The 17224-nt window shown below is 37.3% G+C and overlaps 1 protein-coding gene across 6 annotated transcripts in view; it reads left to right on the top strand.

The window, feature by feature from the left end:
* RAPGEF6 (Rap guanine nucleotide exchange factor 6) overlaps nucleotides 1-17224 on the top strand; it is a 144721-nt gene that overhangs the window by 96950 nt on the left and 30547 nt on the right. For 4 of the 6 annotated variants that reach the window (XM_060271679.1, XM_035105427.2, XM_035105429.2 and 1 more), the window contains 11 exons: nucleotides 277-429; nucleotides 776-940; nucleotides 2594-2701; nucleotides 2979-3182; nucleotides 4689-4797; nucleotides 7424-7667; nucleotides 10825-10982; nucleotides 12428-12442; nucleotides 14422-14662; nucleotides 15803-16186; nucleotides 16737-16948. In XM_060271679.1, coding sequence (XP_060127662.1) covers nucleotides 277-429; nucleotides 776-940; nucleotides 2594-2701; nucleotides 2979-3182; nucleotides 4689-4797; nucleotides 7424-7667; nucleotides 10825-10982; nucleotides 12428-12442; nucleotides 14422-14662; nucleotides 15803-16186; nucleotides 16737-16948 — 1993 coding nt within the window. The remainder of the gene's footprint in view (nucleotides 1-276; nucleotides 430-775; nucleotides 941-2593; nucleotides 2702-2978; nucleotides 3183-4688; nucleotides 4798-7423; nucleotides 7668-10824; nucleotides 10983-12427; nucleotides 12443-14421; nucleotides 14663-15802; nucleotides 16187-16736; nucleotides 16949-17224) is intronic. The other 2 variants (XM_035105426.2, XM_035105428.2) reach the window with 1 other exon arrangement.

The raw sequence follows: 17224 nt of genomic DNA, 5'->3' as shown, positions 1-17224 counted from the left end.
TATTTATATATCAAAGTCTGCTGAAATGAGCTCAGGACAGTTTTACTTTTTGAATTCAAGTTCTCCTCTAGACTTCTTATCTATATGTATCAGTTGTAGTAATCTCCGAAGGTATTACAAAAATAAATAAATTATGAGGTTGAACAAGATGGAAACAGATTGATTTCTAATTACATTTTCCCATAATTATGTTATATGTCTCTAGGCTTGACTGATGGATTTTAAAAAACAAAACAGTTTGCTTGTGTATTTATACCCCTCTATTATTTTGGATAGTTTGTATGTATAGCCCAGCAGGATTACTGGAGAATTCTGAACCATGTTGAAAAAAATACACACAAGGTTGAAGAAGAAGGAGAAATTGTTATGGTGAAAGAGCACAGAGAGCTGGACCGCAGTGGAACCAGGAAAGGACACATTGTCATTAAGGTGATCAAAAACATAACCTTACAAAGAAGTTGCTTTATTATATAGCATTTTTCAGTTTCATAACTAAGTGATCTAGTTTCTCATTTTCATAGAAGTTCAGTTCTTATGCAGTCAAATGGCTATATATTGTAGAAATAATATGCCCCTGGACAATTAACATCACTCAACAATATAGTCTTTACAGACATAGATCTGAGTTGTAATGCTATATTGGTATGCAGGAAGTATTATGAAAATAAATATGTGTCTAGGATGAAAGTTAGGAATATGGCTTGGTAGTGATATTACAAAATGGTATGTTGTTTTTGTGGAATTATTTTATTAACTGCCTTCTATTGTTTTTAAGGCAACACCTGAACGCCTGATTACACATTTAATAGAAGAACATTCTATTGTGGATCCAACATACATTGAAGACTTTCTCTTAACATACAGGACATTTTTGGCAAGCCCCCTGGACGTTGGGGATAAACTATTGGAATGGTTTCAATTAGACAGTCTCAGGGACAAGGTTAGTTTCTAGATGAGAGATAACCAAACACTGATTGGTAATTTTCTTGTACTGGAAATAAGAAGAGCCTGTGGTATTAGGTCAGTGGCCTATCCAGGCCAGCATCAAGTTCTCACAGTGGTCAACTGGATGCCTGTGTGAAGCCCACACAACTGGCATTCAGATGCAGAGCGTAGCTGTTATGGCTAGTATCCATTGATAGTCTCCTCCTCCTTGAATTTGTCCAATTCTCTTTAAAGCCCCCAGCTGGTGGTCATTTCTTCCTCCTGTGGGAGTGAGTTCCACATTTTAACTATGTGCAATGCCCTGAATCTTTCAACATTCAGGTTCAGGTGTTATGGCAGAGGAAGAAAAGCTTCTCTATCCACTTTCTTCATGCTGTGCACGATTTTATAAACATCTATTGTATTACCTCTTGCTTGCCTTTTTTCTGTATTAAAAAGTCCCAAATGCTATAATCATAAGGGAGCTGCCCCATCTCCTTGATCATTTTGGTTAACTTCTTCTGAACTCCCCCCCCCCCAACCTGTACAATATAGGTACAGTTCTGGCTGCCTTACCTCAAAAAGGACATTGTACAGTTAGGGGGGGGGAGTTCAGAAATTTGTGGTCTCAAAATAGATTTGTGTACTGGCATTGTGACATTGACAGTTTTATTTTTGGTTCCTTTCCTAAGGATCCATGTCGTAGAATTTGCCATCTTCACAGTTGCCTCACAGTGGGTCACTCTTCCTTACGAAGTCTATCTGAACTTCTTGGTGTGGTGACTTACAGTACTGTGAAACACAGAGAACTTAGAAATCATCTGAAAAATAATGTATTCACTATATAAAAATTGTAGTAATAATAAAGCATGTACATTGTTTTAAATTCAGAGAATGCTGAGAGCAGGCAATATTCCTAAATATTTTAAGGCTGGCAGTATTAACTTGCAGTTGGTAAAAGTTTCTATTGCCTAATAAAAGTCTTGCTTCATCTTTATGCCTAGGTATTTCAGTTCACATCCATGAGCTAGTCACTGTTTTAATTTTCAGCTAAGAGATATCCCAATTAAAATGATTATCACTAAAAAAGAATTACTGTAGTCATAATTAGTATGACCTCAGAAGTTGTATATCATTATACGTTTACACATATAAAGGCATTGCCCTCAGAACAGGAAGTAACATTTTATGCGGTTAGAGAACTTGGATAGATCTCTTGAAAAACATTTTTTTGTTTTAAAGTGACAAGGTATCTGACAGACTGCCAGTTGTGCAGTAATTTTATAGCCCAATTGGCTACTCAGTCAAAAAAATGAAGATGGAAATTCTAGCTTTATTAGTGTAAGTTTCATAGAAGCAGCCATTGCAAATGACAAATATTTTGCAAGGACAGCAACTTTGAAATATTGATTCATAAGAAAACCATGGAAGAAAGATAGTACTCCAGGTGTTGAGTTGTAGGCCTGTTCTCTATAGTAACAAAGATAGTCATTTTATTTTTTTAAAAATGTATAAAAGCACAGACAAATTGGCTAATAGAGTGGAAAGGTATATAGTTGGTACAAAAGCCACTTGAATGGTTGTTAGTGCCAAAACTATGAAGAATAGCAACCTAATTTCCTCTTACAAATAAAACTTGTATTAACTTCACATATGTACTTGTTCTTAGGTTACCCGAGTTGTACTTTTGTGGGTGAACAACCATTTTAATGATTTTGAGGGAGATCCAGCCATGACACGTTTTTTGGAAGAATTTGAAAAAAACTTGGAAAATGCGGTAGGAACCTAAATAAATTGAATTTTGTGCTGCATCATGCATTTTTAAAAGCAACTCTTACTATATCAAAAACATTTGTAGAAGGTTTTAACTGAGCACTGCAAATTTCTTTCAAATGGCTTTTTATTATAGAGATAATACAGATAATGCTGTTTCATGGCACAGTTATGGGTTTATGTGATCAGGCGATGAGGTAGTTCTGTGTAATTTCACCATTACATGATTTGGTGTCACCTAATTCTAGATGGGAGATATTCATGTGTTTGACAATTTACAGAAAATGAAGGGGCACCTCAGATTACTAAACATCGCCTGTGCAGCCAAGGCAAAATGGAGACAAATCACATTGCAGAAGCCTTCTAGAGACTCCCCACTTTTCTTCAGCCTCCTTGGAGGAAGTGAAAAATGTTTTGGTATTTTTGTGGAGACAGTAGAACCAGGAAGCAAAGCAGCAGAAGCTGGGCTTAAACGTGGTGATCAGGTAAAGTAAAACCCGGTGTCTCATTTACAATCATATATGTATCTGCTTTGGTTAAGTGAAGTATATACAACCAAAGAAATCGACTTCAGATATTTGTTGTGTTGGGCTGGTTTAGAGATCTCGGCTAAAACCACACTTTTCATACCACATCCCTCCCATGTTCCTTGGTTTGTTTAATGATGGTTCGACCTGTTTTCTAAATCAATAGTTTTGCCTCCATAACATGATGAGAAATTTATATTGTGAAAAAAAACACAAATTATTCTCAGGGTTGGTTATGGTAGTCAAATGGAAATATAACATTTGAAAGTGAAATACAAAGATACGTAAACAGTCTAAGCAGGGGAGCAATTCTTTCTACCATGATGTTTTGTAAAATGCTGCTTTTGTAACTTCTAAGCAGGGTGGATTTGATTTAAATCAAACTGATTTAAATCACGATTTAAATCACGATTTAAATCACTAGTCAGTACGGCTTGATTTAAATCACAGTTTTCTACATAAAGACTATTTCTTGCTGGTATAACTTTAATATGCAAGTAGATGAAGATTTTTAGAATAACAACTTTTCATATTAGTTTTTTATCCCCAGTTCAATAGGTTAATCATTCATATTTGGACAACTTTACTGTTGTACTTAGGAAGGAGAAAAATAATCATTACCTTAATAATAACAATTTAAATAGATTTATTCAACTGAAACAATAACATTACAGCATATGTTATTTGCTTAAACAAACATCTATGTTTGTTAACTAATTTGGCTAAACAAAAACAAAATATATATATTTTAAGAAACTTAGACTGTCAGCCCAGCCTACACATGAAAAACTTAAATACTGTCCACTCCAAACAATCAGAAAAATATTGTTTCTATTCTATTCACTGAACTTCTTGAAACTTAGCACTGAAGGGGTTGTTTCTGTATTCATAGGTTTGTAGAACAGAGTTTCTCAACTCTGTTCATGTTATAACATTTTTGCTGTGAAGAAGAGGCATGTGATCTCTGTTGAGTCAAATTCAGTTGTGAGAACTGCAAAAGAAAAGCAAGCATCTGTGATAATATCTTGTAGGCAGAGAAACTGCCCAACAAAAACCTCTGGAAGAGCATGACATTGTGAATGGATTAATGGAATTTATTTACCCCCAAAATTAAACATATACAACCTTATTCTACATAATTAAAAAACTAATCTTTATTTCATGATGGAATAACCTTTGGATGGTAATATATTTTCCTCAAAAAGCATTTTATTTAAAAAAAATCCAATTTAAATCAAAAAAATCGATTTAAATCAAAAAAATCCGATTTAAATCAAAAAAATCTGATTTTTTTTAAAAAATCATTGATTTTTATCCACCCTGCTTCTAAGGCATTAAATAAGTCTGGTTTCAAAACATTTTTAGAAGAGAGCTGAATTTCAAAAAAAGTGGATTAAGATTCCATGTTGGTAATATTCCGTCTTTCTTTATAACAAAATTCTCTTGTCCTGCATTATTTTAAAGGTAATGGAAGTAAATGGACAAAACTTTGAGAATATTACATTTGCAAAAGCCACTGAAATCTTGAGAAACAATACTCATCTTTCCATCACTGTAAAAACAAATATTTTTGGTAAGTACCGTTGTATAAGTACCGTTGTATACTTTGAGGGTTTTAGTGAGTTCATGAGGTTTTTTGACAGTTTTTTCCTTTAAAATTTAGGAACTGCATGCATACACACCCATTACATTCCCAAGCTGCTTCTGAAGCTCCCACCCACCCAGTTTTAAATTTCCTTTATACACCAAAGGGATGGTGGAGGAAGGTGCTGGTTAAGAAATACAGTAAGGCTGTCACTTGTGTGTATTCAGCTTTAGGCATGTGGCAAAAAAAGAAGGAAAGGAAAGGGGGCAGGGCTCTGCGAAAAACAGCTTTAGCAGCCCCATCTGTCATTGAAACTAATGTGCTTTGGTTGTACGCAATTTTGGCTTTATGTGCGACCCCCACAACATAACTTTCACATAAATTGCAGGCTTACTGTATGCTCAAATCACTCTTGGTGCACAGGACTAGTTACAGTTTTAGGACACTGTCCTCATCTTAAAGGTCTATACAAAATCCTGAATTTTGTCTACTGTGGCACTTCAAAAGTGATGGCCTACATCTAGAGGTGACAGGCCATACAGTAAAGCTTCACATTTTAGTCCAACATAAAATTTCCTATGGGACTTTGAACTTCTCTCTATAAGTGGTAACTATTACTTCTGCTTTTTTGGACCTGATTCTCCCTCCTCTCCCCTTCTATTTTGTCACAATCTTTATCCAAGTATGCTTTTCATATGTTTGATATCAACATAGAAGTCAAAATATGTCACAAGTGCAAGCCACCTTAAAGGGAAAAAATTGTAATGGTGAAATATAGTTGAAGTGATCATTGTGTCCTTCCTGCCCGCTTCTGTTGCAGCCTTTGGAAAAGCTACTCTTGTAAGTCAGGGTATCCTTCGCATGGGATATGGTGCTGGAAATTTGTCTGGGAAGGGCTAATCAGTGAAATATCGGCACCCCCTGAATGAGTAGAAACCATAGTGAGACAAGATATTTGAGATGTTTTTACAAAATGAATTGGTCTAATTCATTGTGCGGCTATTGATGGATTCCAAGTTTCTTTTGTCAAATGTAATGGCTTCAAGGTGCTTGCCTTGTTTTTGCTCATGAAAATTCATGAATGTCTTCTGAAGTCCTTGGCAGGAGTTTTATTTGCTGATTTAATGGCTTTGTGTTTAACTCTTTCCCCCATATTCTATTATCCAAAGCACCACCCAGACCCTACTGCTATATTTTAATCTCTTATTCAAATCTACACGTCATATAGCACAACTTGATTTTACATAGCTGGAGCTGTCCAAGAAGCAAAAATGTGAACGATCAATACTTAATTGCTTGTAGCATTTGCAGCAGGGGAAAAGCATTTGAACTATAAATTATATGGCGAATGTAGTCTTAACTCTGCAACCTCAGATGCACAATAGAGGGAGCCTCTTAGATAAGTTAAGCCACATCTTTCCTATTACTTTAGTGTGCTCTTACTCTGGTTTTCACACTAAAATAATTTTTAGGAGATAATGGCTGGGATCCAAGGGATCTTTTGAATCCCATTCTCACACACTCTTTAAAACATCAACCTGAAGGTTGAGGATATTCTAGAGCCGCATTCTGTGAGGCGCAAGAGACTGCAAATCAGAATGGAAAGTTCAGCCTTTGCTTTTTTCTCAAACCTCTTTGGATCCTGGCCAGTATTTGATCACTAGTTATAAGTAATATATTTGAAGAAAGATATTGGATTAGGACTGCATTGAATAGTCTTTTAGGATAAAATGAAGTTGAGAATGAGAATTCATTGTGAAAACTATGTTGAAGTAACCCAAACCTTCAACAAATCTTGCTACTTAAGTTAGGGGAATAGACAAGGAAGGGCAAAGAGCAGAAGAGCTAAGGTCAGGTTTTCTGTCTAAATATGATAGGCCACCTTGGTGTTCAACAGAATTACAAACCAGGTTTTCCTGGGGATATTTGTTCTTCTTCAGATTGGCCTAGATTTTAGCATGGCACCACATGCAGACTGGCTCTCAGATGGTTCAGCTTAGAGATGGCTATTCATTGATTTGTTATACATCATACATACCTCAAACTGACATTGACCCATATACATCTAAAAGCTTTTAGACGTAGATTGTGTATGGAGAAATATAATGATATCAGGAATGCATTTATAAAAATTATAAAACTTGTTAATAATTTTATACTTGTTTGAATAACCATACTACTTATATACCCATATGATGCATTGTACCACAGCTTCAAGCACGTGTTTCTTTTCTTTTGACTTTTCTCCACCTTTTCTCCACTTTATTTTTCTACTAAAATAATATTTCTCTGTTGAAAATTTATGTTTTCAATAAAACATTAATTTTTTTTTAAAAAAACTGACATTGACCCACACCAAAGCTTCTATAGAGTTTTGAATCCTAATGTTCTCTTTCATTTTTGTGCATCTTAAGCTGTGCTCTCTCAAGGTAATATATATGCTTTAGGATTTCGGCCATTTGCTGCAGATTTGGATCATTAAAAGCAAAATTATTATAAAATGGAACACATTTTTAAATGTTCCTTTTTAGGATTTAGCATAATCCTAATAATAATAAATAGTAATAATAATGGGTGAATGAATGTGTAACATTTTGACTTTTCTTTTCTACAGTGTTCAAAGAGCTGCTTAGCAGGATAGGGCAGGAGAAGAATGGAGTTCCTCATATTCCAAAAATTGCAGAAAAGAAAAATAATCGCTATTCCATCCCAGATATTCCTGGAGATGTGGAACAGATGTTTCCACGCGAGAAAGGAAACAAGAAAATAAAAGCAAACACTGTGTCTGGTGGAAGAAACAGAATCAAGAAAATTTTAGACAAGACGCGATTCAGCATCTTACCTCCGAAATTGTTCAGGTTTGATAAAATACTTTCTCATAAACTAGGATTTTTCTACAACCCTTTCTACAACTAGACAAGAAAAGACTATATCAGCTCTCTATTGGTGGAAATACAATTTCCTTCCTTTATAGCTGCGGGCTGTGACAATCCCTCTCTTTCACTTGTGCTGCACTAGGGAAGGCAAGTGGTATATGCCTTGATCTATGCTGCCTAATCCCAAACTCCACAAGTAAAAGTCTTTTCTGATCATTTCAGCACCAAAGGCACTTCCGCACAAGGGCTGTTTCCTTCTCTGTGCCCTATTCCCAGGCTAAGCTTTTGAGTACATCCCAATAGCTTTTGGCGAGAAGGCTCTTCTACTATTAGTGAATGGAGAATATCTGTTGGCTGGATTTGAGTATATTTATAATTTTAAAATTGCCCCGGAGCTTCCAATTCCTTCTCACTCTCTCTCATTTCAAGCCACTCTCCTTTATGAAAAGCAAAAGCAAAGTAGTCATTGCTTATTTCTCTCTTGTTGTTTAATCTCCTTTATTTGCATAGAGTCTTTTTTTTGGCTAACTATAAATTGTATAAATTTGCTATTCATCTTGATAATCACCCCTCAACAATAGTCACCAGCCATCTAGCAGTCATGATCCCCCACCCTCACTACATTCTTTTCCTCCTTAGAAACAAACTATGTCCATTATTTGACCTCTTTGGCTGTGCTTCCAAGGGGTGTGTGCACTGCAAATCAAACCTAGTGTTTCTTCATCTAAAGTGACTGACAGCTTAGTCAGCTAACCTGTCCTCTAGTATGCCCAGGAATAGTTGGAGTTTAGTTTGCCAGACATGTTGAAATCCCACTAACAATAATATTAAGAAGATTGCTGATTTGTGAACTAGATGGTGCATCCCTTCATCAACATCCCTTTCGTCTTCCTTGTCTAGGAAAATTTCCAACCATCTAATTTTATTACTTGCATTATTCATTGTTATTTTTTGTTCGTATCTGGAACATTTTGTAAACCAATTTAAATAAGCATTCTGTGTTTCAAAAGAAGTAGTCTATTACTAGAGAGTCAGATAGAGCTTCTAGAGAAAGCTCCATCAGTTACAGACAGTGCTAAGACCTACAGTTTTTCTCACAGCACTCATTCTCTATAGCTTTTTGCACATCAGTCTGTGAATAGTTACTCTCTGTAGCTTGGTGTTTTATGACCTAAGTTATTTTACATTGCTCTATTAATGGCTTGTGACTGACAGAATAATAATTAAAAAAAACCAGGCAGAAATAGGATGAAGGACTCACTTATCCCTACTGGAAATATACTTTTATTACCTGGTAGTGCATCCCATGTATTGACCTTGGTTTTGGCACCTTTTTGAACCAAAAAAGTAAGTCTAAAACCACAGTTGTATTATTGTGAAGTTCAATTATGAGATAGTTTTCTCTCTTGTGCCTCTGTGTAGTCACACGTATGGGAATGTGTACAGTATATACTTACCCTTATGCAGAGCCATATTGACTTTTGTTCTGGTCTTGCAGTTTTTATTTATTTATTTAATTTAGTCAATATATGTCACATTCTTCCTCCCAAAGGAGCCCAGGTCACCAAACACATTACTTACAATATCATTAAAAACATCTTAGCTGAAACTGGACCTTTCAGAATATGATTACTGGGACTAACCTGTGCTTAACACAACGTACCTTCTACTTTTGTACTCACTGTTCTCATGTTGCTACTGTTACCATGTTGTTATTATGGTTCATTGTTTTTTAATTTACAAAAACTAAATATAAAACTTAAGAATAATTAAAATAATAATGAGGGTGACAAATGCACCTCATCAGAGAGGGCATTCTGCAAATGGGGAAAAACCACTGAGGAGGCCTTGTCATGGGTCGATGCCAACTAGGCAGCACCAACAAGGTCTCACCTGCTGATGGTACAGTCTGATATGGGTGATATAAGGGAAGGTGATATTTTAGGAACTTGGGCTCTAATCCACTTAGGGTTTTGTATGCTAATACTTACACCTTAATTAGGCCCAGTAGCTCACTGGCAATTTCAGGACTCAAGACCTATGGTCCCATCAGGCTTTCCCACTTACCAGCTTAGCAATTACACTCTGTACTAGTTGTAGCCTCTGAACCATCTTCAAGGATAGCCCCATATATAGCACATTATAGTAGTACAGAAGGCAGATCACCAGATCATGGACAACTATATCAGTCCAAGGATGGTCATAGCTGGTAAATCAGCCTAAGCTCAGCATAAGCAATCCTAACCAAAGAAACAACTTGAGACTCTAGTGAGATGTTAGAGTCCAGGAGTATTCCCAGGTTATGAATCTGTTTTGAGAGTGCAGTCCCTCTCAGAATAAGCCTTGCATCTTATTCAAAGACATGGGAACCACTCACACACAGCACTTCCATCTTATCAGGATTCAGCCTCAGTTTATTGTTCCCCATTCAGTCCATCACTGAGGAAGACTAAAGTAAGCCAGTCTCTCAGCAGAGCTGGTGGAAGAGGCGCCATCTTGCAGAATTCTGACATTCACTCTGAAGCCTATTGATTCTCCAGAGCCTTGTGAAGGCAGTGAAGAACTGATGGGAGAATCTGTCCCATGTCAGTGAATAAAACACAGTGGGCCAAAAGGCACCCTCCCCTTTTACAAGGAGTTCTTTGTGAGATGAGAGGACTTCAGATATTATTCACTTCCGGAGGCTAGTAAAGGACAGACCAAGGCCCTGAAGCTCATCAGTCTGCATAGGAGAAACAAACCAACAGTATAGCTATCTTCTTGACCTTCATGAGGTGATATGCATCAGATAATCAGATGCTGCAGAGAAAGAGAAGTGTTAGCAGGCTAGAATGGGCAATAGTACAAGTGCTGTAACTGCTTCCAAGATACAGAACCTTCTGCAGTAGCAGCCATACACTCTTTAAATCTGTGAATGCACAGCGCAAACTCTGAAAGGAGGTTTCGGTAAGCAGTTCCGTTTTACGTTTATGAGCCTTAGAGACACAGCAGCCTGTAAACAACAAGAAGAGCAGGTTATTATTTAAGATCTCATGCTTCCATTGTTAGTGAAAATGATACCTTATTTTGCTTCATTTGTGTAGAATAACTATGTTTTTGTTTAATTTAAACACTGACACCTTCTAAAACTTCCTTGCAGTGATGGTAGTGTAAGCCAGTCACAGGACGACAGCATTGTGGGAACAAGGCAATGCAGACACAGTTTGGCAATTATGCCTATTCCTGGCACGCTCTCGTCCAGCAGTCCTGATCTCCTGCAGCCTACGACCAGCATGTTGGATTTTTCTAACCCTTCAGGTAAAAAGACCCTCAGTTGTTAACCACTACGTTTCCCACTATGTTTTTGTAAATCAGCATTGACAATCCAATACGTGGTTGACTACTTATGGGGTCAAATTAAATGCAGTTGCCACATTTTGTGACTCTGATGCACACCTCAGGGGCTGCTGGGTTAGTATTTTGGAGCTGGCCTTCTGAAAGCCGTGTTGTTGCTGCTGCTTACCAGTATGGGTTGGGGCAGAACAGCAGTAAGGGCGAGGCAGCAGGGAGGGTTCTGTGGGTGCACAAAGTCCAGCACTCCCATCTAAACACCTACATGGTCCCAATCTCATCACTACCCTGCCCCTCCTCTACACTGTTCCTGTAAGCAGCAGCAGCAATGCCACTGTTGGGACGATGGCTCCACCACACAGCCCTGCTATGCCACCCTGACACATCTATACAATTTGGGTTTGCCAGATTATTCAAGATATGTGTCAAGCAGTGTTAAAAGAATAAATGAAAAGAACAAAGAAGAAAACAATAGGTTCCTATATTCACAGAGGCTTCCTGTGCTCGTTAGTGCTCTATACAGTACAGATTTGTTTCTAATGGGGCAAGTTAATGCATTTGTCATCATGCTTTCATAGCTACTACATTTTTAACCATATACCGTTTGAAGTGTTTAAAGAAAATAGAAAACTACGCCCCCAAACCTTTTATGCTGCCAGCAAGTATATTATCCCAGAGGTACCTTTTCTGACAGAAATATACCTTTTGTAATTTTTTGCTTACAACTAAGCAAGTCCACAAACTGGATTATGGGAGCTGCGTTACTTCCCAAAAGTTTTGTCCTGCCTTCAACTACCAGGGGGAGATGTTGCCCAACCTAATGGGAAACTGCTCTTCAGATAGGTACCAATAGTACTTTCTATCAGTGGAGAAATATCAGCTGGATTCCACCTACCGGTATCAAAGTTAATTAATTGGCAGTGTGCATATCCAGATGCAATTGACCCATGATCACTGGTGACCTAAACACCTCTTCATTCCTTGCTGTGTCAATCTCTTTACAAAACTTAGTGTGCATCTTCTAATGTTGCATCTTTTCATTGCAGTAATCTGAATCACACCTAGGGCTCTTAGAAACAAAACAAGAAAAACTCTTCTATGTTTTTATACCCAGATCACATTTTTAGCTTAATTATGTACTCTGACAACACATTGTGGCATAACTTTATATTTATGTAACAGTTTATGTAGCAACTTCTGTTTACACTTGAAGAGATTTCTTTTCAATTATGTTAGCCGTGATTAGCTAATATTTCTCAGATGTAACAAGAAATCAGATTATTGGTATACAGTTTTTAATAAGAGGAAAATTAAAGTAACTTGTTTTCATATCCACACATATACAGTGTGTGACTAATGATGTCAGTTTAAAGTCTGGATCCTGACTTTCCCCCCTTCTTTTTATCCTGCAGCGGTTGGTTTTTACTGTAAGTATTCCAATCACTGGCAACCTGATGATTTTATAATGTGTTATGTTTCCAAAAAAATGTATTTTTGAAATTCTACTTTAAATAGTAACGTTTTTCTAAGCAGTCAAAATGGTAAAGCCATTTTTCAGAAGTATAGCTGGACCTGTTTTGTTTCAGTGTCTATAATCTTTCAGTGTCTAATCTTTCAACATATGAGTGAGTCAGACTATGTAATAATTCTTTGATCGCTGTGCAAGTATTAGCTTGCAACATACTCTAAATTATTGCTCCTTTGAGGGTTAGAGATGGCTGACTTTTGTTCCTAAAGTTTCTCATAAATGTAATGGCACTTTCCTATAAAATACCTACCTTGTCATGACAGTCACATTTTGAGAAATGCATCTATGCAGGATAGAGATTAATTCAGTGGAGTACCAAAAGTACATGAAGTACGTGGCCTACATGGAGGTGCAAAAATTGTGTGGAGGAAGGGTGACTGTTGTTGATTTTTTTGAAAAAAGTTCTCCATGCCCGTCCATGCTATCTTTGCTGTTAGGATTGATAGAAACAACTCCATTAGAGCCATTATGCCATAGTGGTAAGATTGCTGGACTAGGACCGAGGAGACGCAAAATTACACCTTCTAAGGTATCTTCGGAATGAAGAAGGTGTAGCAGTTATACTCCTGTTCTTCAGCCTTGGTGTTGTGTTTTGTTTTGTTTTTTTGGAGGGGGGCAGTTGCAAAAGGTTACAGGACTTGCTATCTTATAGTAAGATAGTTTTAGGATGGTGAAATTACAATTACAGCGCAATCCTATACATGTCGTCTAGGATGTAAATACTACTGAGTTCAAATCATAACGGTAGAATGATTCAGAAATACTGCTTTTGTTGAACACTTCAAATAGGAGAGAGAAAGAGGATGAATTTATAGGGCTTGTGCTTTTATAGCAAATTTGAATGCCAGCTGTTGGGAACTAAATACTTGTGTAACTGATGTCTGATTCAGACATGCAGCCAAAACATGTGGTTGAGTCTTTCCCATACTGCACCATTTCAGATTGCAGGTGGAAGATAGCAGATTTAAATGTTGCCCTGTGCCAACATTTGCCAGCCTGTTGTCCTCCAGATTTTGGGGACTACAACTTCTATCATCCCCAGTTGATAGGAGTTGAAATCTAAAACATTTGAAGGGTACCAGGTTGACGACAGCTTGTCCTATGTAATAATAAAAATAAAACTTTTTGCCCTTGGAAAGAGAAGAGAGTTGTCATTGTCTTCTCTTGCTATGCTAGCCCCCCCCCCCCACCAAGGACAGGGATTCTACACATGTGGTTCTCTACCGCTACCTGCACCATCAGCCATGCTTTATCTGCATGTTAAAATCAGATCTATCTGAGATTGAGTCAGCTCTGTTCTGAAAAGCCCATTTTATAAGTTTGTTAATTGACTTTGGTTATACAGGGCAACGTGAAGAAAAGAAGCACGTGGTCATTTAAATTATATAGCACTCTGCACCCTATCAGCTGAATTTTCCAAACCAATTCAGCTTCACAAAGAGTAAATTGTCTATAAGAAAAAATGAATCAATAAACTAAACTTGAAGCTTAGAGCCTCATTGATTTATGAGACACTTACTACTTGTCATAATCCACATCAATCGTCAAGTGCAGTTATTTTCTAAATTACGTTAGCATTATGTAACGCTGAAGGTCCAGAGACTCCGGAACAAAGAGCTACCTATTTAGTCAGTGGGCACAGAGAGAATCAAAACCTTAAAAATAAATTTTGTGGCTGTAGAAAGGAATAATATTTTCTTTTAAAAAAGATAACATACATGCAATGTAAATTTTCATTGCTTTTGCTGAGCAAACAATAGTACACATATGCTTACATGAAACAGCCATTTATTGTGACAGAAAACAAAGCTATATAATTAAAAAAACTTAACACCATTTTAAGGGAATGACTGTATACTTCTATTTTTTTTAACCTAGACATTCCAGATCAGGTTATAAGAGTTTTCAAAGCCGATCAACAGAGCTGTTACATTATCATAAGCAAAGACACTACAGCAAAAGAAGTCGTAAGCCATGCAGTCCACGAATTCAATTTGACAGGAGGCTCGGAGACCTATTCTCTCTGTGAAGTTTCTGTGAGTCCTGAAGGAGTTATCAAACAGAGAAGGCTTCCTGATCAGTTCTCAAAGTTAGCTGATCGGATTCAACTGAATGGAAGGTAGGTATGCTTGCATCTTTAAGTACAGGACGGAAGGAAGAAAATTGTAGGGGAAAAAATAAAAAGAGGAATCTCTTCCAATGAGCATAGAAGAGCCAGTGGAGTATACAGGTTGGATTAGTGTTGAGAGTCCAAGGTTTTAATCCCTGCTAGGGCTGTGTGATAAATCGTCATATTGCTGAATACCGGTATTGAAATAACATCATGATAAGTGTTTCAACAAGGCAATATACTGGTGAACACAAGACTGAGACTTAACAGCTTCCCAGCCCAGCTGAACCAATACTTTACAGATACTTTTCAGATAAATTGCAGGCACCTTGTCTCCTCCTTTGTTTGCTCTCTCCCTCCTAACCAATAAGAAATGACAATAAGCCCTCACACAAACCAGCAATCTCTTTAAGTGGAAAGATACTGGTGAAACTGAAAGAGTTTGCTGGTTGGTGTGAGCTCAGGCTTATTGTCATTTCTCATGGGTTCAGCTACTTATGCAGAACCTGCTAACAATTCAGGATGAACTCCACACAGCTAGAAAATCAAAGAACCAGCGGCACAGTAATCAAAGAACACAAACAAAGAAATGGAAAGCACTTCTTTATTCCCTCACACTCACCCCCACCAGTGAAAAAAAAAGAGGGGAAAGAGTTTTTATTTTCATTTTCTGGTGGTGTTTGTTTGCTGGTTCCCCCTAAATAGCTTTCCTCCATATTAAAAAGGAAGGGTATTATTATTATTATTATTAGTCTCCTTGAAATAATAATAATATCTTTTTGCTTGCTTGCCCTCCCTCCTTCACTTTGATAAAAAGGGAGAGATAGCTAGGGTGAGGGCTTTTTTTTGGGGGGGGGTGGCTTCTGTGGAGAGGGGGTAATGGAGGGGAGAAGATTTAGCTGGCTACCTTTATGATGAAATGGGAGTTTGGGTACTATGTGAGAATGATGGGGAGGGTGTTTTTTGGTAAGCAGTGCAAGTGAATGCGTGCCTACTCAAGCCCTACTGAATTCCTTACATTTTAAGGCCCTCCACCGCTGCAGGGCGCCTCATCAAGGCCCTCTGCTGCTGCGGGGAAGCTATGTTGCTACTTCTCTGAATTTGTATTAAAAGACATTTAATGTTTGTTTCTCTAACAATGCTTTTTAGGTATTACTTGAAAAATAATATGGAAACTGAGACTCTATGCTCAGATGAAGATGCTCAAGAATTGCTTAGAGAGAGCCAGATTTCCCTTTTACAGCTGAGCACCATTGAGGTAGCTACCCAGCTATCAATGAGAGACTTTGAGTTATTTCGGAACATTGAACCTACTGAATATATTGATGAACTATATAAACTTGAATCTAAAACGGGGAATGCTAATCTAAAACAGTTTGAGGATGTTATGAATCAAGAGACATTTTGGGTTGCCACAGAAATCTTATCAGAGCCAAACCAGCTTAAAAGGATGAAGATCGTAAAACATTTCATAAAAATTGCTCTTCATTGTCGAGAGTGCAAGAATTTCAACTCTATGTTTGCTGTTATAAGGTAGGTTATTCTCTTCTGCTAGATAGTAAAGTAGTAGAATACTAGAATTAAAATGAACATAGCCTTAATATCAGAACTTGAATAGGTATTGGTAGATCTGGGATGCGTTTGGTAACTTAAAGGTATGTAATAACATACTGATAAAAGTTTACTAAAAAAGAAACTTAAAAATATACTTATGACTCCTTGGGGTTATTAGGTGGAAATGTGTTGTTTATAGACATGGACTCTTCATACATTTTAGTTAAATGTACAATAACATCTTTAATTGCAGGAATATAATATTAGTAATAAAATTTATTGATCAGGTTCCAGATAATCAGGCAACAAATTTTTCATTTGGAGAAGCTAGCATACTTTGTACCCAACCTCATGGAAACCTTCACTTCAAAAAGCATTTTTTTATCCACACTATTTCACTTGTATCACAATATTTTGTTTATTTTGTTTGGAGGAGGCTCCTTTCTTTATCCTGGGATATTAATGTGGGTCAGGGTGTATGAATTTGTTTTTATTTGATAACTGGTAATGTGAGAGTTATTTCTTGCAGTGGTCTTAATCTGGCACCTGTAGCCCGACTTAGGGGTACATGGGAAAAGTTACCAAGCAAGTATGAAAAGCACCTACGAGATCTTCAAGACCTTTTTGATCCATCTAGAAACATGGCAAAGTATCGCAACATCCTTAGCAGTCAGAGCATGCAGCCTCCAATTATTCCACTTTTTCCTGTTGTCAAGAAGGATATTACATTTATGCATGAAGGTAATGCCACAGAGAAGTAATGAGCCAGCTTATTAAATTGCATATTAATACTTCATTGGTTGGCGCCCAGGGATCTGAGGTTTGCTGCCAAAGAGGACATGATTAGGGCTAAGATTAAATATACTACGGTGCACATAGAAGACTGTAAGCAGAGGGAGAGCATTTCACAAATGGGGAACCACTGCAGAAAAGTCCCGTTCTCATGTTGCCACCCTCTGGACTTCCCTTGGAGGAGGCAAATGAAGAAGGGCCTCAGATGATTATCTCAATGGTCTC

Source organism: Zootoca vivipara, chromosome 2 (genome assembly GCF_963506605.1).
Source record: "Zootoca vivipara chromosome 2, rZooViv1.1, whole genome shotgun sequence".
Lineage (NCBI taxonomy): Eukaryota > Metazoa > Chordata > Lepidosauria > Squamata > Lacertidae > Zootoca > Zootoca vivipara.
This window is presented reverse-complemented; position numbering and strand designations above follow the sequence as displayed.